The sequence below is a fragment of the Ictidomys tridecemlineatus genome, chromosome 9 (genome assembly GCF_052094955.1).
Source record: "Ictidomys tridecemlineatus isolate mIctTri1 chromosome 9, mIctTri1.hap1, whole genome shotgun sequence".
Lineage (NCBI taxonomy): Eukaryota > Metazoa > Chordata > Mammalia > Rodentia > Sciuridae > Ictidomys > Ictidomys tridecemlineatus.
In genome coordinates, this window is record NC_135485.1 from 4629889 (window position 1) to 4654980 (window position 25092).

Consider the following 25092-nt stretch of genomic DNA (forward strand, 5'->3'; position numbering starts at 1 on the left):
TGGAACCCCGTCCCCTCGGCACCTGGGAAACAGCCCCAGTGCCCAGCCGGAGCTCCAGTCTCCTCTGCCACAGCCCGCCCCACCCAGCCCTTGAGGTCAGGACCCACCTGCCCTGAGGCCGTGGCCAGTCACTGCAGGTCTCAGTCTTGCCGTGACTTTCCGCAGGCCACCTCTGACTCCCTGGCTGGAGTCCCCTCTTTGATCCCCCCCTTCCCTGTGGCCTGGGCATCATCATTACCTTAGAGAAGCCTCAGGCTAAGACATTCGTCCCAGGTCCTGGGTGGAGAGGACTGCTCTCCCTGCGGCGGCCAGCTCGAGGGCCCTGGTGTCCTTCTGGCCATGTGGAGAAGAGCGGGGGAGGTGGCACCGAGACCGTCAGGTGAGGTCTGCTCCTCGCTGATGGCTCTTTCCATCCACAGCCTCCTCTGGTGGAGCCCAGCCTGGATGGACAGACTCTTCTCCTGGTGTGTGGTTCTTCCCCAGCGCAGCATATGGACGAGTCACTCATCGCCCTGGACCTGGCCTGGGTTTCAGAGGGTCTCAGAGCCGCCCAAGCCCAGGAGCCCTTTCTCCAGGTGCAGACATCCACGCTTCCACTCTGGGGGCTGGCTGGGGCCCCTGGGCTCCTGCTGCCACTGCTGTCCCAGGAAGCTCCCCCAGAGGAGCTCCAAGAAGTGCTGGACACCAGGTCCACCCCTGCCCCCAGTGCTGCGGCACATCCCAGCTGGTGTTGTCACCAGACAAGGAGTCCCGACGCCTCCCCCCGCCAGGGGTTTCCATGCACTTCAGATCACCCATGTCCCATGGACCGGTCCAGCTGCAGAAAAGACACTTGGAACAGGGGAGGAGGGACCCCAGCAGGGGGAGCTGGGCGCAGGGAGGCGAGGAGCTCGGGCAGGATGGAGGGAGAGCTTGGTGGCAGATGCCAGCCAGGTCAGGAAAGCTGTGAGGACCTGAGTGTGGGGAGTGGGGTCTGCTCTCCAGGGGGCGTGGGGGACCAGAGTGTGTCTTTGGAGACACAGGCCACTGCCTACTGCCCTTGGCTCTGGCAGGAGTGTGCAGCGCCTCCTTTGCAGGGGGACTCCCCAGAGGAGCCTGAACCCCTGAGCAGGAGGCAGAAGGTGGGAGGCTGTGGCCAGGGCCTCCTGGGAGGACTGTCACCAGAGGAAGAGGCTCACAGGGCTAGCGCTTCATGGCCAGCTGGTGGTCAGCTCCCTGCAGGGAGGAGCAGAGCCCTTGAGAGGCGGGTTCCAGGCAAGCAGGACAGCCGACCGGGGTGTGGAAGTGCTCTGCGTTCCCCAGAGGGAAGCCCTGGGGTTGGGGGACAAGAAGAGGAGGAGGAGAAGGGGCTCCGTCGAGAAGCCTCCAGTCTGGGGAATGGGCCTGTGCCCCAGGAGCTGGACTGCAGGCAGTGCCAGGGCAAGGAGACACTTTCCTCGGTGGCAGGGTGTGGCTTGCCGCAGTCTCCCAGACTGGCTGTTCCGGGTGAAGACACTGGTCCCCCTCGGGCTCTGAGCAAAGGACAGGATAGATATTCTCTCCAATTGGATGCACTTGAGCAGGACGTGGAGGCCTGTTTCCAGCAACTGAACACCCTGAAACTTGGCAGCTGGGGTCACCAGCGGGAGATGGCCCTTGTGGTGGGAGAGAACTGGAGCTTTGCTCAAAGGAGGCAGAGCAGAGGTGAGGAGAGTGGAGAGGCCACCAGCCTCGAACAGACTGTGGCCCAGGACACCAGCAGAGCTGTTGCAGGGACGTCCCCTGATCAGGAGGAAGCCAGCCTGGACCCTGCAGAGGTCCACAGGAACGCGCTCTCCACACCCTGGCACACCCTCGAGAGGGCCAGGGCCACGTTCCATCAGCTTCTTTCCTCACTGAAGAACGAGAGGAGCCGGGTCTTATGTGACAGGGCTGCACTTCGGGAAGACCAAGAGGGATGCTGTCCTAAAGCTTGCCACCTCGAGGCAGAGGGCCCACGACGCGCAGCCCGGGTGTGCGGCCTCCAGCAGGCCAACCAGGTGCTGGAGGGAGACCTGGCCCAGCTCAGGAGGGAGCTGGGCCAGTACGCACAGACCATTTCCGACCTGGAAGAGTGCAATGCGCAGAGTTACGGCAAGATCTCGGAGCTCGAGGAGGAAAACGACAAACTGAAAAGGGATCTAGGCCAACTCCGGAGGGCCATGTCCCAGAGCGCTAGGGAATCCCGTGGCCCCAGGGAGCACGTCGCCCTGGAAAACAGGGAGCTCAAGGCACTGATTTCGGAGCTTGGGGTCAGCTATAAAGAGCTGGTAAGGGGTGTGGGGCTGGGGGTGGAAGGCATGGTCCGGGCCTCCCATGGGGAGAACGAGCGCCTTCTTCGCAGGGTCCGAGCCCTGGAGCAGGAAGTGGCCTTGCACACCAGTGGGGACAGGGCACGCTCGTTGGGAGGCCGTCATCAACCCCAGGAAAGCACCAAGGTGGCGGTGGACAAGGTGTGCACCATGGACACAGGGGTGCAGGTCACAAGCCCCTGCGGGCCACCCTTGGAGGAGGCAGTGGGCGTCCCTGGAGGGCAGACGGGCCCTGCCTTGGACCTGCAGGATCCCGGATGTGGCGCTGGTTCTACCGCTCCGTCACTGGTCTGGAGAAATGCTGACGTCCCCCGTGTCCTGCGAGGAAGGGGCGGGGCAGGAGGAGGAGCAGCGCGTTTGGAGGGAGAGGAGAAAAGGCCATGGTGTCCCCACCAAGGGCACGCCCTGAGGACCTCGCGCAGCGGCCCCCAGGTAAGTGGACCTGCTGGCCTCCCTGGTGCTGGCTGGCTCCAGGGCCCCCTGCAGACCCGGGTACTCCTCCAGCATCCTGGGGGGAGGTGCCATCACCAGCCTCATCCAACAGGTGACTAAACACAGGCACAGAGAAGTGAAGGGTCTTGCCCAAGGTCACCCAGCGGGTGAGGGTGGAGCTGGGACTCTCCCAGGAGGCTGGCTCCAGATCTCCGTGTGTCCTACGGTAAGACTTCAGCCTGCCCTCCATGGGCCCCGAGGAGCTCCCCTGCAGGACGCCCAGGAAGGACCCCCATGCCCACGTGTGCTGGTCCTGCCTGTGGGACCGTCAGTGCTGAGCCCGTGTCCACTCGGCCTTCTCATCCAGTCTCTCCTCTCCACCTTCGGGCGCCCTTCCTTCCGCTCCCATCTCTTCTCCTCCTGCCCCTCCCTTCTCCCCCCACCTACCATTTATCCCATTTCAGAAAACCAACTTCTGGTTTTACTGATTTTCTTTATGGTTTGCTTGTGTTTTACTTCGCTGGCTTCTTCTTACATCTTCCTTTTCTTTAATTTGCTCTTCTTTTTCTTGCTTCTTGTGTAGAAAGCTCAGATCATTGATTTATCAACTCTTTTTTATTTTTTGTAATCGATGCATTTAAAGACCTAATTTTTTCTAAGCATCCCAATGATTTTTTTTTTTTTAGTATTTATTTTTCAGGTAGAGTTGGACACAGTGCCTTTATTTTATTTATTTATTTTTATGTGGTGCTGAGGATGGAATCCAGGGCCTCGCATGTGCTAGGCGAGCGCTCTACCGCTGAGCCACAACCCCAGCCCCCTCCCACTGATTTTGACTCAGTGTCTGTTCAGTTCAAAGTAATGTAGCTTCTAATATCTATTGTGATCTCTTTGACCCAGGGTTTATTCAGAAACATGTGACTTAATTTCCAGGTTTCTGGGGGAGTTATTGGCTTTTTTTTGTTACTGAGTTCTAGTTTTACTTCATGGTTATCAGAAAGCATGTACTGTATTACTTTACTCTTTTTGAAACTTATTTAACTTGTTTTATGGTCAGGGTATGGTCTATTTTGCTGACTATCCCACATGCCCTCATAAGCAATGAATACCCTGCAACTGGCGAGTACTAGTTAGTGGTACTAACTAGGCTGGGATGACTGCATCTTCTCATCTTCACTAATGTGTGGTCTGTTCTCTTTGTCACTTACCAAGATGCATTTCAAGATCTCCAAGTCCGAGTGTGTGTTTGTGTATTCCTTCCTTCAGTTATGTTGTTTTTCACCGCCATATTGTGATGTTTAAAATCTATTTGCTATTTTTTCTATTTGTCTCATCTACTCTGTTTCCTTTTATTCTTTCTTTCAGGACTTTGCTTTTGGTGTTGGTCTCTTTTTAAGTTATTATTGATTATTCCCTTTCCTCTCAGTAGCTTGCGGTATCATGCATTCTAGTTCATTTTTTTTTAGTGATCACCCAAGAAATTCCAAATGTATCTGTTGATTACCTAAATATTTCTTAAATTTGTATTTTTGCCACATCTCGGATTATGCAGAACCTTTATTTGGGTCCCACTCCCGTGTGTGGCACACCTGTCCCCTCGCAGCTGTTAGTGGTCACGGATCGTGTTGCCCTTCTGTCTTCCCGGCTGTGCTGTTTCTCACTCCTCCTCACCCGGGTCTGGTTTCCTTAAGAGCTTGCTGAGGGCTTCCTGGTGATTGACTCTTCATAATTCTTTTTATGAAAGCAATTTTTTCACCACCCAATTTAAAACGCGGGGTTGTAGGCGGCCCGCATTCTCCCTTCCTTTGTAACCTTAAAGGTCTCGTTCCACTGTCTCCCGCCTCCCGAGTTCCTGTCCAGGGATCTGTTAAAGTGACCATTTTCACCCTGAAAGACTTGTGTTGCTTCCTTTCTGGCTACTTTTCACATTTCCTTTTTGTCTGTGGGTTTGTTTTGTGGGCAGCTTGACTGGACATGTCTGGGTGAGGGGGTATTTGTATTGATCCTGGTTGGTTTTTCTGAGATTTTTGAAGTTGAATATTCATGACTTTTATCAAACTTGAAAAATTCTTGCTTGTTATTTCTTCAAATATTTTATTCTGCTTTATTTTTCTCTTTCCTCCTAGATATCTAGGGTTTTTGTCTGAATCCCACATCTTTTGAAAACGGTTCTTTTTTTCCTCTTTGTCGTTCAGGTTGCATTTCTATTGACTCGTCCTCTAATTTGCCAATCCTGTGTTCTGTTGTGTCAGGTTTTGTTAATCCACCCAATGAGGTCCTAATTTCAGTGATTGTATTTCACAGGCCTAGAGAATCCATTTTATTCTTTTTTTTTTTTTTTTTAAGATTCTGGTTGTCTATTGACACACTCCATGTTTTTATTCATTTTGTCTACCTTTTCATATGATAAGTGAGCTCATAGTTATTTTTCAGGTCTTTCTTATGTGCTAACTCCAGTATCTAAACCATCTCTTTGCTTGCTCCTATTGGTGGTTTTACTTCTTGGTGAACATTTACCTGCTTCTTTACCTGTCTAGTAATTGAAAGAACTTTTTTGCTTGACTTTGAGGGGTTGTGGAGATTGCTGATGACCATCATCCTCTAAGAGGGCCAAGGGGTTCTGTTCTGGCTGGCCACTGGATGTTTGACAGGTTGTTGGCTGATCAGCAGGTCGTCTTACCCCAGGGCTTGCTGTGACTCCCAAAGTGTGGCCTTCTCTCTAGGTCAGGGCCTTTCAGTGGCTTCAGCTCAGTGTGCAGAGCCTTCACTGAAGCTGTTCTCCTTGCTTTGGCCAGAGTGCTGCCATCATCTTGGTGGCATGTGACCTCAGAGCTCTCTTGGGTAGCAGGCCTCCCAGCGGCTGTCCCCTGCAAGGGTCTCAGTCTTGAAACCACACAGCCTGTGATTCAGCCAAGGCCCTGAGGGCATTTCTAGGACAGTGTCTGGGTTTTCTGTTTGTCCCACAATCCCCAGCTGTCTCAGCATTCCCGAGCTCGGTCCCTTGTCCCCGACCCAGAAATGCTATCATCAGGGTGTTCTTTTCCTTAATAAATGTTTGAAAATATTTCAGAGAGAGACCCAGGGAACTTGGAGGGAACTTGCCCTATTGTATTCCTTTTTCTGGAGAGCTGTGGTCCTGCTTGGCCACCCTCCAGTGTAGGCGCAGAACTATTTTTTTGTGTTCTCCCCGATCCCATAGTTTTCCAATACCAGCTGTTCTGACCTGGGGCAGACTGGGATCTAAGGAGGCGACTGTGGAGCCACAGCTTCCAAGGTTGGGAAGAAACGGTGGGCAGGGGATGCCAGGCAGTGGCCAGGCTCTGCGGCAGTGGGGAGCCAGGTTTGATGAACAGGAGGGGGCTGGTGCGACTGGGCCACCGTGGACCAACCGAGGCTGGGAGGAGGCGAAGTTGGAGAAACTGTCCCAAGAAGGATCCCAGGAGGCTGCTAGGCTCCCGCTGACCATTCTAAATACAGTGGGATTTTGAGCAGGAGAACAACAGGACCCAAGGCATGAAAAGTGACTGCTGCGAGGAGAGGGGACAGTGGGCGGTGGGAAGCAGTGGACAGAAGGAGTCTGGGCTCTGTAGACAAGAGGCGTAGCAGCTGAGAACCTAGGTCAGTAACTAAGAGTAGAATCCGTGGGACTGGAGTTGGACAGAGGAAGGGGTGAAGAAAGTCCCCCTTTCTGTCACCCTTAGTCTCAAGCCTGGCCATGCCACTCTTGGGCCCAAACCCCCCCTGAGGCTACTGTCATACTAGGTACGAAAGCCAGCCACTCACATGAGCAATACCCTGGCCCTAGGCTCTAGAAGCTTCAGCTCTGCCCACCGCACTCCCAGGGCCACCAGCCTGGATTCTCTGCATCCCTCACCTGCCCTCTCTGCACCCCAGCTTCCTCCTAGCAACTGTTGCCTACCCTTAGGGCTCGTTTTGGGGGGCAACCCCCGGCCTGGGTTAGGGGAAGAGGGTGTTGGAGCTGACTCATGCCCATCTCTCTCTCTCTCTCTCCGTGTTCACTGCGTCGTCTGGGTGGCTTGCAGCCAGTCCCAGTGGGAGCTTTGACACCGTGGGAATGGGGCACTGGCATTGCTACCATGGACCTTGGTGCTCAGCCTCCTGCAGGCTTCTGAAGCCTCCGGTTGGGTTGCCCTTTACCACACTGTGTTAATTGCTTGTGTCTGTATCAGTCTCTCCACCTGCCAGAGTTCCTTGAGGGACAAGTCACCAAGGCAAGCTCAGTGCACAATCAGAGCGTAGCTCACATGTCTGCCCTATAGAGCAAGCTGGGTGACATGCAGCCAGGCCCTGACCCTCATTCTCTTGAGAGGTTGCTGGGCACTCTTTCCTAGGACTTGTGGGGACAAAGCCCTTGTCCAAGTCACTACCAGAGGGGGGAGGCAACAGTGAGACACCAACTTCCCAAAGGCCAAGTTGTTTTGAAGTCTTGGAGCTGAATTGGACGGCAGCATTCGGAGCACCCATCTGTTCTTGACAGGGCCCAGCCTGTGAGTCTCAGGCCCACGCAGCGTGAATTTCTGTTAATTAAAAAACAACATCCCATTCTGCTCCTGTGGACCCAGTTCACACGGAGAGGCCCGTCAGCCGTGGACCCACGGTGGACTGCCTGCTGGCCCTTCTCCCCTCTCCTCTCTCGTTGCCCAACAGAAGAGCTCAGGATCCCCTCCCACCCGTTCCCCCTGGGTCAGGAATGGTGGAAGATGGAGCTTCGTGGGCCTTAAGCCTCCCACACGGCTGCTCTAGGTCCAGGTGGACTGCCACAGGCCAGGGAAGGGCGTTTCTTGCTGCTGGCTGCTGCTAGCCATGCTGCTCCTTCCTGAGCCACCCTGGTGTACCCTGAGCTGACCGATGCCCCACCCTTCGACCTGGAAGCTCCCCTCCTATGATCCTAGGGAAGAATCCAGAGGCCTGTTCAATGTTAGAACAACCCCAGCACCCAGCATGGCCACAGAAGGCTACCCACATCCTGACAATAGCATTTTCAGCAGCATTTGGCCACAGGGGAAAGCACATGGCCTGGAGTCAAGGGAGAAAAGTCAAGGACATGTGTTGCTTACTAGCTTTCATGAAGGAAAAAATCTGTGGGTGCGTGTGAACACATAGAAACTCGAGTCTGTAGGTGGGTGTAAGTTATTCTAATAATCAGGACTTAGAATCCAGGACCATATGGGTGGGTGTCCCTTGTTTAGCCCACTTCCTACAGGGCTGTGTCCTCCCACAGGTCCTTTGCAGCCAGGGGAAAGCGTGGCCCTCATGCTCCGTCCAAGAAGGGTGAGCTCATGGAAGTCAGCATTTTCTGTTTTATATAAAGACACGAAGCTTTAATAGATTCAGTGTCTGATGATTTGACTTGGACGTGAAATTCCATTCATGGGACTGTCTTTGAGGATAGCGGCCAGGGACCACTATTAAAGCAGACTCAACAAACTGCACGTGGCATGTTTTTGAGAATAATGTCCTCGGTTGTTGTTCTGGGGTTCCCTGGACCCTCCCGACACTCCTCGGGACCCCAGTGTGAGCCTTGCACTCACCCGTGGACAGGAGGGACAGTGGAAAGGCATGGAGGAGCAGGGCCGGTACCCACCATTCTGCTGGCTGGTGGGATTTGGGGTTTTTAAAATATTTGTCCCCTTATTTTCTAAGTTCTATTTATTCTTTCTGTGAGGAAAATATAGGTAGACCACATAAAGTGGGGGGAATGTACCCGAGAACCTAAGTTCATTCAGATCTGTGCCTTCCGTAGCTCCAGGACACAGAGGCCGAGGCATCTGAAGAGGACCCCAGGCTGTGTGCCCAGCGGCTCCGTCACCAGGTGCAGACCCTGAAGTGCCAGCTCAGAGACCAGGGGTGGGCACACCGGGAGCGGCAGGAGGAGCTCAAGGGCAAGGTAGGTGGGGCCAACACCTCCTCCATGGGGAGCACTCTGCTCCCAGGGGCTTGGTAATGTCTATTAGATATTTAAATATAGGTTGGTGTAAGGAGGGAAAAGAAGGGGACTGTCATTCCTCCAACCAGTAGCCTCTGATAAATAAAATTTTTAAATGCACACATATATGGTTTTTACACAGCCTTAAAGTTTACATAAAGAAAGGTCAAGCCCTTGCTCTACGGGAACAGGGTGGGTGTGTTCTGAAAGGCCTGGAGAGGATTCCTGCGCTGTCGCAGCTGCCAGGATCAGGGTGGGGTGGCCACATGCAGCCTCCATGGGGTGAAATTGCATTGACCAAGCACATGCTCATGTGAAACCACAGGAACCCAGGTAAGATCAGGGGTGGCATTGACGCAGTCACTCATTGGACCTTACACTGCAGTCTTACAAAATGTTACTGAGGAGGAAACTGGACAGAACACACAAGGGATCTCTCCATCATGTCCTACAATTGTATGCGATTCTGTGATTATCTCAAATTTTAATTAATATGAATTGATAGATAATAATTGTGCACAGTCTTTCACGTAGAAAATCCTAAGGAGTCCATAAAACACTAGAACTGAAGAACAATTGGATGTGTGATTTGAAAGGCAGTTTCTCCTCATCTACGGCTCATCTTCTTACTTTTTAATTGCAAACATCCACACACTCATTCCAAAGCAACACACTCATGCCATTTCCTAAACCAAGGTGGGGAGAAGGTCTCATGGAATCCTGCAAATTAAGTGCCTTTTGAATATGAGACAGTCTGCTTGAAGCTGAAATTTTGCATATATTCCAAAAGGTATCCCCAAACAGGCTTATAGAAATATCCATGAAGTCTTGTTTATTAAGCAAAGAAATGGAAGCAGAAAAATTCCCATAATCAAAGAAGTGGTTTGTTTCTGCCTCATGGTGGAAGAATACTCATGTTTGAAAGGGATGAGGTCGGTTTGCTCGTGTTCCTGTGGAACTCGCACCAGGGTTTTCCATCAAACGACAAACACAATGCCGTGTCTTTTGCATAGTGTAATTCTGTAGGCACACACACACACACACACACACACATATACACACATGTTCTGATGCACGTGGGCATGGGAGGCTGAAGGACTATTAGAGGCCAGAAGAGGTTGGGGACCTCTTTTGGGGTTTTCACTATTGGAAAGCGCTCAGGCGTAGCCACTGCCTCACATCTTATGGGGCAGGATTTCAGATGGGACTCAGCTGGGCACAAGTGGGGGTTACTCGGTGGTCACTCACTGGACACTGGACTAGGCTGGAAAGTCCAAGGTGGCTCCATGCACATGTGCCTGGCACCTCTGCGGGGTGGCTCAGGGGCAGCACACCCAGACCTCTGCCCTCTGTTTTGGGCCTGTCCTTGTGTCTTACCCTGAAAAGGGTTGAAAGTGGACACACCTGTCCTCTCAAAGGCCAGGCCAGGTGTCACTTCTGCTATTCTGGGAGCTGAGCACCATGGGCCAGACCAAATTTGAGAGAGGGTCCTGACTCCCCTCTCCAGGAGCCGCTTTAGAGCAACTGTGTCCAAGGTTAGCCCCCATGCGTGATGAGGAGAGCTGCCATCCACCGAGTGCCCACGGAGGCCAGGATGACTCTCAGTCTTTCTGTCATTCAATCCACAGTTTCCTTGCTGCAGGCCTCACCCTGAGTGGACAGTGACATCCCCCCAGTTGGTGAAAAAACCGAGGCAGAGGGACTGGCAGGGGTGTCAGTGAGTGGCTGAGTGGTGCCACCAGGCTGGAAGTCTCTGGGCTCTGTGAGGGCCTCGGGACCAGGCGTCCTTCCCCATGGAAGCAGCCTCAGAGCTGGCCGCTGAGACCGCGGCCTGGCAGAGTGCCTTCTGCAGGGCCACAGCCTCCGTCCCACTCAGTGGGGATGGAAGAGGCCCCATTCCTGGACGAGTCCTCTGCAAGGAAAGGGGGCGAGGAGGCAGGGGTCAAGCCAAGTCCACTGCCCTGGGAGGCCGGGGATGGCCAGGAGCGGGGCACCATGTGACCAAGACCGCTTCCTTCGCAGCTGGAAGAGCTCCAGAGAAAACAGCATGAGGCCGACGTGGCTGTGGCCCCACTGAAGGTGAGGGGACCGTGACGTCAGCGCCACCTGCCTCCTTCAAACCGCCTTTGTGTTTCCCATCCCCAGAACACCGATGCTAGACTGAAGGGGGAAGGAGAGAAAATGCCCCATGTCACTGTTTGGAGATAGTGTTCCACATATTTCCTCCCACGCCTGAGATCAGCCACCTTTATCAGCCAAGTGACCCACATGCTTGGGTCCTGCCTGGTGGCATGACCCAGAAGGTGCCAGGCACTGTGACCTACCCTCCAGGCCGTGGCGGTGGAGAGTGCTCCAGGGCCTCAGTTCAAAGTGCCCTGCTGGTGGCTTTGCTGCCTCTCCTGTTGTTGCACAGGAACACTGACCTGCATTTTCCTTGGAGCGTCCCCACCCATCCTGACATGAGCCTCTGGGACAAATTCCTAAGAAGGCTCTGTGGCCTGCGGGCTTCCATGTTCTCTGCTGGGGGCCTGGAAGCTGGCTAGGGTGACACCTCGGATCTGGGCCTGGATCGGGAAGGGTGGGAGGGTCTGTTCTTCCCTCTGGTCTCTGGGCGGGTGGACAGGGAGGAGCCTGGGCGTCAGCAGAACATGGTGACACCAGGACCCCCACAGCCCTTTGCCCTTTGGGCCTCTGTTTCCTCAACTGTTCAATCAGAAATGCAGGCCGCACAGTCCCTGAGTCACGTCCCTCCCAGAGTCCCCGTCCCATCTGAGCTTCACCTGTACATTTGTGAGATAGAAATCTCAGTGATTCCTGCTGAGAATTCGTGGAAAGTAAACTGTCAAGCTCAAAAACACAGGGCTGCCACCCCGCCTCTGGGTTTATCATTTGTCATATGCCACTGATTTAAACGAGGACCCTGGTCCCTTGTGCTTAACAAAGGAGCACCCTGTGGAGGCTGTGTCTGCAGGTCTCCTGGTGCCCTGGACAGCCCCGTGGCACAGAGGGACACATCCAGGTGTGGAAGGGAGCCTGGCCTCAGCAATAGGGCCCAGGTCCATGCTCTCCATCCTGGACCCATCGGAGGGCAGCAGGGAGCCCTGGGGCTGGGCTGCTGGGTGGAGGAGGCATGCAGGGGGCTGCTGCCCTGGGCTGAGGCAGAGCTGGGTGTGGGAAGCAGGGAGCCGCCCGCCCAGGTCCCCCAGCCCCACTGTGCAGCCCTGCGGGAGCTCTGCGCCCACGTTCCTCTCCTGTCAGGCCAAGCTGGCTTCCCTGGTCCACAAGTGCCTACGGAGGAACCACCTCATCACCCGGCTACTGCAGGAGCTGGGCAGACACGGGCCTGTCGACCTCCTGCTCTCTGAGATGGCCCAGAACATGGTCCACGACGTGGCACTGTCGGAGTATGCTGCTGCCTTCCTGACCACTGGACTCCCAGAGGTACATTCCCACAGACAGCCCCGTCCAGCCTTGCCCAGCCCCAGCCAGCCCCGTCCAGCATTGCCAGTCCATCCAGCCCTGCCCAGCCCCGTCCAGCCCTGCCCAGCCCCGTCCAGCCCTGCTCAGCCCTGTCCAGCCCTGCCCAGCCCCACCCAGTTCTGCTAGTTCATCCAGCCCTGCCCAGTCCCATCCAGCCCTGCTCAGCCCTGTCCAGCTCTGCCCAGCCCCATCCAGTCCTGCCAATCCATCCAGCCCTGCCAGTTCAATCAGCCCTGCCAGCCCCATCCAGCCCTGCCCAGTCCCATCCAGCCCTGCCCAGCCCTGCCCAGTCCCGTCCAGCCCTGCCCAGCCCTGTCCAGCCCTGCCAGTCCATCCAGCCCTGCCTAGTCTTGTCCAGCCCTGCCAGCTCTGCTAGTCCTGCCAGCCCTGCCCAGTTCATCCAGCCCTGCCAGCCCTGTCCTCTGCCTCCATCCAACTCCACCTGGCTGTTCCCCTGGGCCAGTGCCTGGGCTCTGGGATGGTAAGCAGGTACACCTGGCAGTCCTTTACGCTGAAAGTGCCCATGGCACAGTGTACAGGATAGACCCAAAGAGGGATCATAACTCAGTCCCACATCATGATGTCATGCCACCCATGTGACTGCTATACACCATGACTCTGGGCCTTGGCCCTGCCACCTCCTACAGGAGACATGGTCCATCAGCAGCCTCCATCTATCCTTCAAGGACATCCCGTGAGTGCTTGCCCAGGCAGTGGCCTTGAATCTTCAGGACCACAATTAGCCACACCCCCTCTCTGTCCTCCTTGCATGTGACTTGTGTGACGTGGCACATGTAGGGGATTGGCCCCATGTTGCCTGAGGAGTTCCTTGGCACCTCTCGCTAGGACAGAGACACTCTGTAGCGTTCTGACTCTCTAGTGCCTGGCACTGAGAAGCTGCTTGGAATTTTTGTTGAGTGATGAGCTAGTGAGACAGATGCTGAGGGTCTCCTGTCCTGAGGGTCAACAGAAGAGGAGGCTGAGGCCGCCAGTTCAGGAGTCTCACCACAGCTCACGGGATGAGGGGCACCAGTTCTCACTGGTCCAGGTCCAGAGGAGGCCCTTTCTGGGCTCTGCCTGCCGTTGAACAGCAGCATCTTGGGTGCCCATGGGTGCTCAGCCAGGTCTTCCCACGCACACACATGCGGCCCGTTCCTGGGGACAAGCCAGCTACGCCCCCACCCGTCTAGTTCTGCTCCTGATGGTGTGAGGACAAAGTGCAGCTCTTGCAGTCCACAGTGGGAGGTGCCCCCTGGCTGCTCTTGCTCCAGCCCTGGCTGCGGGGCTTCCTGGCTGCACCACCCATGCAGAGGCTCCTCCTGGTGCCCCTGGCTCTGCCCCAGCATGACTGTCTTCTCCATCCCTTCCTTACCCCACCCCGACTCCGAGAGTCCTAGATGCCCCCCAGTCCAAACCACTGTGCGGCCCAGGAGATGGAGACCTGGGGCCCACCAGGCCTGCCTAGGGCCTCGGTGACGTGGTGCAGAGCCAGAGTTTGAATGCAGAGCCCCGGACTCCAGGTCTAGTGCTCTTCTCTGCCCCAAAGTTCATGCTCTTCGAAGCTGGCATAGGGATGAGGAAAGAGGGTAGAATTATGAAGTGCCTGACATAGTCCCTGGCACTCAGTAGGGCCTAATAACTGTGTCGAGTGAGGCAGAACTGAAGCAAAGTTCCAGGAAGTGTGGAATGCAGCAGGTGTGACCCTGGGGGGCCGCTGACTGTCTGCAGAGCAGGCGTGTGGCAGCAAGGGCCCCACTTCCCCTTAGTCTGCAGGCCCAGCAACAACATCCAAAATGATCACTGGGAGCGACCAGGCTGACTGACGAGGACTGAGCCCAGACACTGAGGCATAAGTCAGAGCATTAACTAATTAGTTAATTATCTAGGAAAATGAACTTTAGCAGAAGTTCAAGTATTTTTTGAATCATTGTATTTATTTGTGACATGTGCTGGGATTTTGCAGGCTGAAGTATCTTGCAGGCGAGGTGCAGGCGATGGATAAATATGTCAGCACATTCTTTTCCTCTAGTTATCCAGAAAGTCAAATTCATAACCAGTGTGTTCATTTGTTAGTTGGTAACTGTTTACAGGCAGAAGGTCACTTAGGAGCCTGGAATGAGAACAGGGAGCGTTGCTGCTGTCACTGGCCTGACGTCTCCATTTCCTGTGAGGATGTTGTCCTGGGCTGGATGGGCCTCCCCCCAGCCAGGATCCAGTCCTTTGAGAGTACACTGTCAATTTCCACAATGTCAGCTGCGCTGGCCTCTGCATTCCTGTCCAGTCTTGACTGAGCCCAGCCTCACTCCCTCTGTTGAGGTGGCTTTTGTCCTTCCTGATCCATCTGGCACTATTCAGAGGACACCCCCAAGTGCATGGTCTGCAGACCCAAAACCTGGCTCTGCGGTTTCATGCCACGCACTTACTGAGCCTGAGCTAGGCCTGGTGCAGGTCCTGGGGAGAAGTGGAGACCAGACAGGCCAACACCTGCACACGGACCAGGGAGGGGTGACGGTGCCTCATGGTGAGCATTGGGAAAGAAACATGCCCGGGTTCAGACGGGTGTCAGCTCACACAGGATGTTCTCTGAGCCTTCACTTTCTCATCTGTAAAATGGGGATAGTTCAGCTGCTCGAAAGAGAGGTGCTGAAGCCTTGCATGGGTCAGAGCCTGGTCCTTGTATGGACAGATGCCAGGGCCTGGGGTTCCCGAATCTCTTAGCTCTGCCACTGTCTAGCTCTGTGACCCTGGCAGAGGACACTTACAGATCATGCTGGCCACACCAGGACAACACTGTTATTCCTCTCAAAAGGCTCAAGGGGGTGCCAGCCTTGCTCAAAGACACACACCTCTAAGTTGCCATCTAACTCAGCCTCCGTATATGCAGAGAAGGAGCTGGGCTTGAACATGGCCGTGGGAATCTGCAGGACTCTGCAAGGACTGCCCCAGGGCAGGCTGGGTGATGGTTGCTGGGCAGGGCTTGGGGAACTGGGCAGCAGGTCTGGGTCTGGCACCTACCAAGCCCTCGGGGGGGGGGGCAGTCCCTCTTGGGGCTGGAAGGCCAGGCTTCAGTGTGCAGAATCTGTCCAGGTATAGGCAGGAAGGAGGAGGAGGAGGAGAAGGAGGAGAAGGAGGAGGAAGAAGAGGAAGAGGAGGAGAAGGAGAAGAAGATCCCCAGAGGAGGCCTATGGTGGAGGCCGGACACAAGGAGATTGCCCAGGAGGGAGGTCACAGAAGAGGGAGAACATGGCCCTGACCACCCTGCAGGCGCATCTGCACTTAGTTCTTCACTGAGGGGAAGCTGCTGGAGGAGTTGGGTGGGTGGGAGTGGTTTGGGGAAGACCATGCAGGGATGTGGCTGGCCACTGCCCTCAGAGGAGCAGGCCCTGCAGGGTGCAGTGCCAGTGGTCCAGGCCGGGAAGGCCTGAGGCCAGGCAGTCGAGCAGAGCCCCGGGGGAGCCTGAGCCCCTTGCTGCGGCTGGCAGCTGCCCAGGAAGTGGGTGCAGAGCACCTTGTTTTATGGGCAAGAACTGTCCTTAGAGAGGACACAGAGGGAGTTCCTGATGGAGGCCTTGGCTCTGGCTGAGAGCCCAGGAGGGCTGCCTGCAGCTGGGGAGTCACTGGTGGACTCAGGGTGGGATGTGCCAGGGCACAGAGGGGTGTCTCCTGGCTCCCAAGGCTGGGGCTGGAGGGCGTGTGGGCCTCTAGGTAGGTCTTCCATGGGCATCCCTGGAGGCGCCGAGCCCTGGGGTGCCCAGAGTGCTGGGTGGCTCACCTTTTCTGGCCCCTCCCTTGGGAGGGAGGTTCTTCAATGACCTGTCAAGGCCACATGACAGGGTGGTAGGCTATTGGAGCTCTGTCCTTACGAGATGTGTGGCCTGAATCATGGCTGCCTGGCGGGGCCAGCAGGCACCTCCCCTGCTGCACTTTCTCTCTCCCTTTCCTCCTCTCTCCCTGGTTTGGGTGGGGGTGGAATCTGAGCCTCAGTTGGTCCAGCACCCACACCCCTCCTTCCAGCACCTGACCACTGTTGCCCACCTGTGCTGTCATCTGCTGACGGCTGTCCACCCACGTCTCTGGTCAGCAGCATCCCAGGTTGCTGCGTCGCCTGAGTCTCCTTCTCCAGCTCTGCTGGTCCTCTCCAGCTCTGGCTATCTGGGGTCAATTCCATGAGGTCCCCTCTGAGCCCTGACAACACCAGGGTCTTGCCAACTCCTTGGTTTCAGGTGGAGATGGAACAAGGGGACCGTAGGTTTCCTCTGTTCTTGTACCCCTGAAACCACTCTGGGGGTGAATTCCACCCTCCTTCACGTTCACCTTGAGTGGGCAGCTCTTGGGCAGCTCCTGGGCCTGTTTCCTGTCCTCCCCTCCTCTCTGTACCCCGGCCCCAGGGGAATCTGTTTTTTTAGCTTTCACTTAGACTCAAGTTGTGGACATTCACATGCCAAATGTGACACCCTTTTTTGTTTGTACCTGGTTATATTGTCCCCTCCTGGTGACTTGGGAGGCAGAAGCCTGGATGCCACAGGAGGTGGGAGGAGCGCAGGGCTCACCTGGGAGTGGGCCCTGGCTAGCGTGGCAGCTCGTCCCTGCTCCCACCTGGATGACCTTGTTCCAGCTCTGGCTTGGGGCTTGCATGACAGACAGAGGGTCCAGTAGAGGAGCTGACAAGCTGGCCCACCCCCAGCCTCCTGTGCTCCTGGGGTGTGAAGCTTGCTGTCCTCTCTCCAGGCACAGAGCCACCTGCATGTGAACATGCCAAGATCCTGCAGAAGCTGTGACCTTGTGCTCTTCCTTTACTCTGTAAGCCACCTGTCCTCTTAGGCCAGGTAGAGGTCACCGTTCTCACCAGGACTCTGTGAGGTTTGAATGAGACCCATGTCAAATGCTCAGGGCAGCACCTGTCACAGCCACCAGTGACCTTCAAATCAAAAAATTGTCCCTGCCCTGGGGAGGCTGGGACCCTGGCTGGACTCGGCAAAACACAGGGTGACCTGGTCGGGAGCTGCTGGCCCTGTCCCCCTGCCTCCTGGGAACACCTTGTTTCCTAGTGGGCACAGTCAGGGAGACCCACGTGGCCTCAGAACCAGGGCCTCATTGGGAGAGGAGTGTGGAGACTGGGATGATGGAGCAACCCCTCAAAGTCCTGAGCTCCCTGCAGTCATGAAACCGGCGACCGCAGCCCGGTCTCCAAGGGCTCAGGCAACGGTTTTCTCCTTGGCTCCTGCCGTTGAGGATTGTTCCTGGAAAGCTCTGTGGCTCTGCTGGCCCTGCTCTCTGGAGCTCTGGGGGCTCCTCTCTCCCTTCAGCAGGACTTACATGGAGGCCGGGGTCCTGCCCTGCAACCCGGGGTAGGAGGTGGGTTGGGAGAGCTCCCCGACTCAGCCGAGCTCCCGGAACTTGTAACTGCAGAGCTGGGTTGGGCCTGGGATGCTCCAATCGGCAGGAGTCGCGTGCCTGTCTGGCCCATCAGAACGCAGAGCCGCAGCAGCCAGTTTAGTGCATGTGCAGCTTTTCTGGGGATGTGAGGGCAAATGGAACCTCGTTGTCACAGGGGAGGAGTGGCCACCCGGGGAGGGTGCCTGGCTCTGACCCCGAGTCAGCGAGGGCAGTGGTTGGGAGCAGCCGTGATGAGCAGAGCCGGGGCCAGGTGCACTGTGCCCTGGAGGAGGAAGCTCTGGACCAGGCCTGGGAGGAGCAAAGGCGTTCCAGCTGGACAGCTGGGGGGGTCCTGGGGGCTGGGAACCTGCAGCTACAGAGGTAGGGCCTGCAAGTTCATGTGCTTGAAGACAGCCGCGTCCGAGGGGCGGAAGGGAGTCCAGGCTTCCCTGCTGGAGTGGTGCTCTGCCCATGAGCCACTGAAGAAAAACCACAGGCTGACAAGCAGTGGACAGGCCTGACCGCCCAGGCGCAGTGGGCGGAAGGCAGAGGCTGTGGTCCCCGCCCACCCCCACATGATGGCCTGCCTGAGAGCCCAGGGGCCACGGCGGCCCCTCCTGGAGAAGAGTCAAGGTCTCAGGATGGTGTCCACTGAGTTAGGCATCCTCTGTGCTCCAAGCACAGGGCCAGCAGAGGTTTCCCCAGGCACAGCAGTGGGCTTGGGGTGTCAAGCTGAGCAGCGTTCATGCCCTGGGGGTTGGTCAGTCTGTGTGAGTTCTGGCTGCTGCCTGGTCTGGGCTCTGTGAGAGGCGAGTGGCCGAGCTGTGCCAGGAGCTGGCAGGGAGGGCCTCACAGGGAGGGACTGGCCACTCAGGGCCTGACACACTCAGAAGGTCCCCAGGGAGCGTGGGGCTTCCAGGCAGGGGCTGAGCTGGGCCAGCACACAGGGGGCTCTGGACGGGTGTTGAAGTGGAGAGGGGAGGGGACATCAGGGCTCCATCCTGCAGGCCACTGCTCCACCAGAGACGCCCCAGGGGAAGCAGGGTCTGGGCTGCTGGTCTGGAGCCAGCTGCAGTCTGCCCTGAGGATCCCACGGTTGTCTCGTTCCACTGACTGGGGGCTACCGGGGTGACCTGCTGAGTGGCCACTGCTGCCCCTCTTATAGACCCTGTGGGACAGTGTGGCTGTGGGTGCAGGAGGTAGACTCAGGCTAAGCCCCACGGGAATCCCCATGGGACAGAATCAGGGGCCCCAGGAGATGCTGAAGTCCACATTGAAGTTTATTTTTAATGGCACATTCTTAAAAGCATTTGTTACCAGCTCCATTTAGAGATTTGATAAGTAAATGAACTGTTTCCTTGTGAGTGTCTCCTGGGAGCAGGAGGGAGGTGCCTGCCGCCTCGTCCAGCAGAGCTGATGCCACCCCAGACTCTGTGCGGGGCGGGCAACTGCCCTAAGAGCCCTGGCTTTGGGTTTCTGAGCAAGGCTTTCTGTCCTGTGCCAGAATGACCACTCGGGCATCTTCTCTTCCAGACAAGCCACCACCTGGACGTCGGCTCCCAGGGGACAGCAGCTATAAGAGGTCAGTGCAGTTTGCAATGAATCTGTGTATGCAGAAAAAAAATCCTGGCCAGCAGGACCATCGGTGGAGTGGGAAGGGTCTGTCCACTGTCAGGTTCACACTATTGAAGGTGTGAGGCCCACCCCTCCCTCTCCTTGGACACTTGGCCTGCCCTTCCCACAATTAAGAACACAATGGAAGCATTCAGAAGAGCCCTAGCCCTGGAGTTTCACCATAAGTGTCATTTCCCTCCTTGGCCCTGAAATTCACTCCAAGTGCATAGTTGTCTGTGTGAGAATCCATGGGGTGCACCCACAGGGTGAAGGGGGCTGAGGGGAGAATCCATGGGGTGCACCCCCAGGTGAAGGGGCTGAGGGGAGAATCCATGGGGTGCACCCACAGGTGAAGGGGCTGAGGGGAGAATCCATGGGGTGCACCCCCAGGTGAAGGGGCTGAGGGGAGAATCCACGGGGTGCACCCACAGGGTGAAGGGGCTGAGGGGAGAATCCATGGGGTGCACTCACAGGGTGAAGGGGCTGAGGGGAGAATCCATGGGGTGCACCCCCAGGTGAAGGGGCTGAGGGGAGAATCCACGGGGTGCACCCACAGAGTGAAGGGGCTGAGGGGAGAATCCATGGGATGCACCCACAGGGTGAAGGGGGCTGCCCTTAGCAGGCTGACTCAGCATCCTCAGTGACTCACCTCCTTCACTAGAGGCGCTGAAGGGTACCCGGTGGGAGCGTGAGGGCTGCAATATTCTACTAAAGGGAAGCAAGACGGCACCCGGAGCACTCTGACCACAGGTGGAGGGCACACAGACCCGCACGTGATTGGCAGCCACAGCTGCTCAGAGTTAGGGCAGCCTGAGTGGTTTTTCTGTTGTTTTTTATCAAGAGATTAAGATGCTACCTGAACAGACAAAATTTCCCTGAGCCTTTAGTGGTGCTTACTATCAGGTGGGGATGGGGCAGGTCTCACCAGTAGCACGGGAGGCAGTGGAGCTCACAGATTTGTTTAGGCTTGTTGCTAGCAGGTCAGTGTGGATGGTGTTACCCCAAGACTAACTCGCTCTCTTCAAGTCTGTTCATGTGATCTGGGATGAGTTAATTAGCCTCTCTGAGCTGCAGACTCCTATCTTCAAAAGGAGGATACTGTGGTCTTCCCTTTTGGTGCCCTACACATAGCAGAGTATAGACACACGAGAGGAAGGAAAAAGAACGGGGAATGCGTCTTTCCAGCCCAAATCTATGGGAGGGGGCTGCCCTCTGTGTCTGTTCTCTTTCCCAGCAGCCTGGGGGGTACAGTCTTCACCCTGGAGAGGTACAGGTTCTAGCCGGTCCCAGCGCCCCACTTACTCCAGCTTTCCCTGCAGCCTCAGGGAAGTCCCCTCCCTCCTCTGGCTCAGCTTCCTCATCTTTCAAGGAGACGGATGGAGAGGTGTCTGGGCAGGTGTCTGGAGGGTGCCATCCTCCCTGCCGGGAGCTGGCTGGGCGGACGCTGCACTGCGGTCTGTGGCCAGCAGGGGGAGGCAGCCGCCAGGCAGGGACAGTCTTAGGAGGGGCATGACACTCAAGTTCAAGGGCATCTGCCGTGGTGGTGGGGACCTGGAATGGCCAGGGACAGTGGGAGAATGAAGGATGTTATCCTGGGACTCAGAGATTGTGCTTCTGAAGCAGATCCCGGGGCCGAGGCTTGACTGAGACCATCCCTTCTAGTTCAGGAACAGCTGCCGAGTTCTGAAACAGACGGTGTCCTCCAAAGCCCGTTGCGCTCAGACTCCTGGCCTTTTCCCGAGGCTGAGTGGCCAGCACTGACAGCTCGGCTGGATTCGCCAAAGGTGAGAGGACAACAGTCCTTTTGTAATTTTGTTGTTTATTGAAAATATAGTGCAATTATCAAAGTGCAATTATTTTCCAAGTGCTACATTTCTATAATGCCACCGCAGGTCAGGAAATAAAACCGAACCAATACCCCAAGGGTCCCTGGTTTCCCATCCTAGTCGCTTTCTGTTGTCCACTTTTAAATGTTTGGTTTTGGTCAAATTGTGTGCTTTGCACCTTGTTTTTGTTTTTGGGGGTTACCAGGATTTGACCTCAGGGGTAATTGACCACTGAGCCACATCCTGAGTCCTTTTCTGTATTTTTTTTAGAGACAGGGTTTACTGGGTTGTTTAGTGCCTCACTTTTGCTGAGGCTGACTTTGAACTTGCGATCCTCCTGCCTCAGCCTCCCGAGCCCTGGGTGCCACCAGGCTAGGACCACCTTGTTATTTTCTAACGCGAGCTGGGTCATGCATGGAAACGTGGAGCCCTCATTTGAGGTTCTGCCCGACGGTGTCTGCACCCACAGAGGACTCCTCTTTGCTCTAACAGGGTGGGCCTGGCGCTCAGCCCTCACACCAGACTGATTCCAAGACAAGTCCCAGTCCCGGGTCTCTCTGCCCTGTCCCCTTCACTCCAACTCCTGGGGCACGAAAGCCATGGTGCTGTCAGGGTCCTCCCCTGGCCCCGTCCACCCTGGGCTGCTGGGAGCTCCCATCACCCCACACCCCTCAGCCGTCTGGCTCACCAGGAGGCTCTGCCCTCTGCCCTCGCCAGAGGGGAGAAGGGACCTTGGTGCCTGCTCTCTCCTCTCCTGCTTTCCATTTCAGCACCTCATATTCCCACGGCCTCAGTAGCTCCCAGGTCATTTCAAACCCACAATCAGTTACATTGTGTCTAGATTTCCTAGTTCTACTTATGGCGGGTTTGGTCCAAAATACCCTAGTGGGGCACTTCCAGGGCAGCACCTCGAAGGCTCCCAGGCAAAACCTACTTAACTTGTGAGCTCTGGGGCCTGGAGATCTGAGTTCGAATCTCGGCCCGGCCCTTGCTAGTTCAGCGGGATGTTGATCTGTCTCTGGGTGGAGGAGGCGGCCGAGCCGCTGAACAGAGCTGTACGCCTCATCTTTTTACTCCAGCCTGCTGGTGTTGACTTTTCCCATCTTTTAATCCTGTGGCGTCTTTCCTGTCCCTATGGTCAATTTTTTATATAAAAAACAAAGACAGCAATCCTTAGCTCTCGGGGTCTTTGGGACAATTGGATGACCTTGTGCATTTCAGTATTTATTACAGGAGAAGCATCCTCAAGGGTAGCTATTGCTACCTCCGTAGAGGTCTTCTTTTTCTGAGGGGTGGACTGCACTTGAGTTCTTGGTTCAGGCTGATCATCAGCTGACAGTAAGAACTTCTTTCCACCTTGGTCTTCCCGTAGAAGATCCCCTCTGACTGGGTTTGCCCTGCGTTATCCACAGCAGGCGCTGCGGGCAAAGACGGGCGGGTGAGCAGGTGGGGGATTGCAGGCCATCCAGGGTGGCTGCAGCAGGGGCACCAGGGAACAGAGAGGTGCCAGGAGGTGAAGAGAGCCCCAGCCCCCCCCTTGCCCTGAGGGAGGGGTGCACAGAGGAGGCCAGTCCAAGGTGCCAGGCTGGGCCCAAACTAGGCCCTGGCTGAAGGTCTGCCCTGGAGCCCAGGGTGGGGAAGACACAGGACAGAAACCCACAGAGAGGGCTCCAGGACACAGGCCAGCGTGCGGGAGGGCGGGAGGCCAAGGTGCCCCCCAGGGCCCTGGGGTCCACGCCTGTCAGCTGTTCTGGGCCTTCTTCAGCACCACCCCCCGGGGTGGAGATCTGGTGATGGAATCTGTCCTGAGCACGGGGACCTGGGTTGGCTGGTAGCTAGATGACAATGTCAGTCTCAGGGTGGCAGGCTGCCTGGCCCTGGGAGGCCTTCGCCTTTCTTTCCCTAGGAGGCCCTGGGCACCGCGCCTGTCCCCAGCACGGCAGGTCAGGCTTTGCTCTAGGTCCTGGTCATTGTCACGGGCAGCTGGGAACAGAGTTCCTGCCCTGGGCAGGAACAGACTGTGGGCCACATGCCAGGCTGTCTTGGGAAGGGCCTCCCGGGTGAGAAGGGATGAGTTAGTGATCACGCCAGGGGATCCTGGCCTACAAGGAAAAGCAGGTCACGGAGTATTGAAGGGTAGCAGCTAAATTTGTCACAGGTCACAGTCATGTGGCTGAGCTTGGGGAAAGAGGAAGAAGAGGTAGGAGGGCTGAGAACACACACCTCCCCACAGGCTGGGAAGCCTGCAGCCGGCGAGGCTGGCTAACCCTCCAAAGTCTACACAGCCTGACCCTGTCACCCTCAGGACCGCGTCCGGCTTCAGCAGTAGACAGCTGTGGGGAGCAACGAAGCTCTGGAGCCACCTGGTCTGGGTTTGAGTCTTGGCTCAGCTTCCTTAGCTGTGTAGCCTTGGACAAATCACTTAGCCTCTCTGGGTCTCTTCTTCTTCATCTGTGTGTGGGGTAATTATACTTCCTTGTGTTGTTTTTATTTTTTATTTTTAGTGTAGGTCAAACAAATCAACATGGAGTGTGTTATCATGGCAAATCCTAAGAGCTCAGTCACTGTCCCAGGTCACGGTCAACCAGGCCAAAGGAAATTATTAGAGTATTCTTTCCCTACAGAATAAGGTAGTGCCAAATGCTTTCAAGTGTTATTATCATCAAGACGAGGTGAAGCGCCAGCTGGGGTTGCCTCCACGGGGCCTCCTGTGGCACTGCTCTGTGGTTCTTGACACCTGGTAGAACCTGCTCCTCCTCCTCCCCAGCTCAGCCCGCCCACTCCCTGTGCAGCCGCCGCCCTCCTGGGTGCCCGTCTTGCCCACGTGTGCGCCTTCCCTCCAGCTCTGCAGCGGGATTGTGCATTGTGTGCCTCGCCCACTGTGGGTGCCCCTGGGGGTGGTGGCCACTGTGCTTGGCACCTGGGGAGGCACAGAGCTCAGGGCTCCTCTGCTGTCAGCTTCCTCCTCAGGCAGACAGCACTGAGCGGGCACAGCCACGGTTGCCCCCTTCTCCTGCGAGCCGAGGAGCTTGCTGCTTGCTCCATCCTGGGGGCCGGGCTGGGAGGCGCAGACCCGCCCCACACCCCAGCGAAGGGGAAGGCGGCAGGCGCACCTGCTGCCCAGCAAGGTCACTTCCTGTCTTTCCTAGGAGGAGCTGCTCGGAGGACGTGGGGTGCGCTTCCTGGTGGACAGCACCTGCGCCTCGCGGCTGGCGGAGGACGTTCAGAGGGCGGGGAGTCAGCCTCCAAGGGCCTGGGGTGGATGACACCCACGTCAGTCCCAGCACTTAGACAGGTGCTGGGGGTCTTTAAACCAGGCCTGGTGACAGCCTGCTGGGGGCGTTTACTGTGGTGGCATGTTCTGGGGCCCTGCAGGACTGCCCCTGAGGCGGGCATCTGGAGAACAGACGGGAAGCTGGTTTTCTCTTGTCTCTGGGACAAGAAGCCTCTTGAGGATTCCACTCAGTAGGGCCAGCAGCAGTTGTACTGGCGGGCACCTGCTGGATGGCGCGTGTGACAGGCTCCCCCACCCCCACCCTGGCTTCCTCAGCCACACCCTGCAGTAGAAGGTGAGGGACACCGGGCCCAGGTGCAGCATGCTCAGTGGGAGCTGGTCATCTTTGTCACCTCTGCCTTGGAGAGAAGGCGTAGTCTGAGGGGCTTTTATGAACACGTTGTGGGGAGACCATTTCTCTCTGCTCTTGCCCCCAGCTGCCTCTGCCCTCGGGGCCCACCCTGGATCCTGGACCTGGGCCAGCAGTGGTCACCGTGGAACCAGGCGGAGAGCCCCATCCTGGCCCCCACACCCACAGCCTTCTGCCAGCCTCGGAGGTCCTGAGCCCGGCGAGGATCCTGGCTCTTCACCAAGAGCTCAGACAAAGCATTTGCGGCAATTCCCAGGTCAATAAATCACCGCTGCAGTTGGGAATTTAACAGAAGCACTCGTTCTCCGGGGCTTTTCATAGACTCCATAAATATTTGAAGCAGGACCTTCCGAGGGTGCTTTAAGAAATTGGTGGCAATCAGAGCTCTCATTTAGTGGCAAGTGGTTTTGCCTTTGGCGTAGGGACTTGTGTTCCCCATCAGG

At 56.4% G+C, this 25092-nt stretch overlaps 1 protein-coding gene across 8 annotated transcripts in view; it reads left to right on the top strand.

The window, feature by feature from the left end:
• LOC110597529 (dihydropyrimidinase-related protein 1) overlaps positions 1-25092 on the top strand; it is a 153527-nt gene that overhangs the window by 23735 nt on the left and 104700 nt on the right. For 4 of the 8 annotated variants that reach the window (XM_078020993.1, XM_078020992.1, XM_078020991.1 and 1 more), the window contains 6 exons: positions 420-2762; positions 8527-8670; positions 10732-10788; positions 11968-12150; positions 19099-19147; positions 20842-20963. In XM_078020993.1, the coding sequence (XP_077877119.1) occupies positions 420-2762; positions 8527-8670; positions 10732-10788; positions 11968-12150; positions 19099-19147; positions 20842-20963 (2898 nt within the window). The remainder of the gene's footprint in view (positions 1-419; positions 2763-8526; positions 8671-10731; positions 10789-11967; positions 12151-19098; positions 19148-20841; positions 20964-25092) is intronic. The other 4 variants (XM_078020996.1, XM_078020998.1, XM_078020997.1 and 1 more) reach the window with 2 other exon arrangements.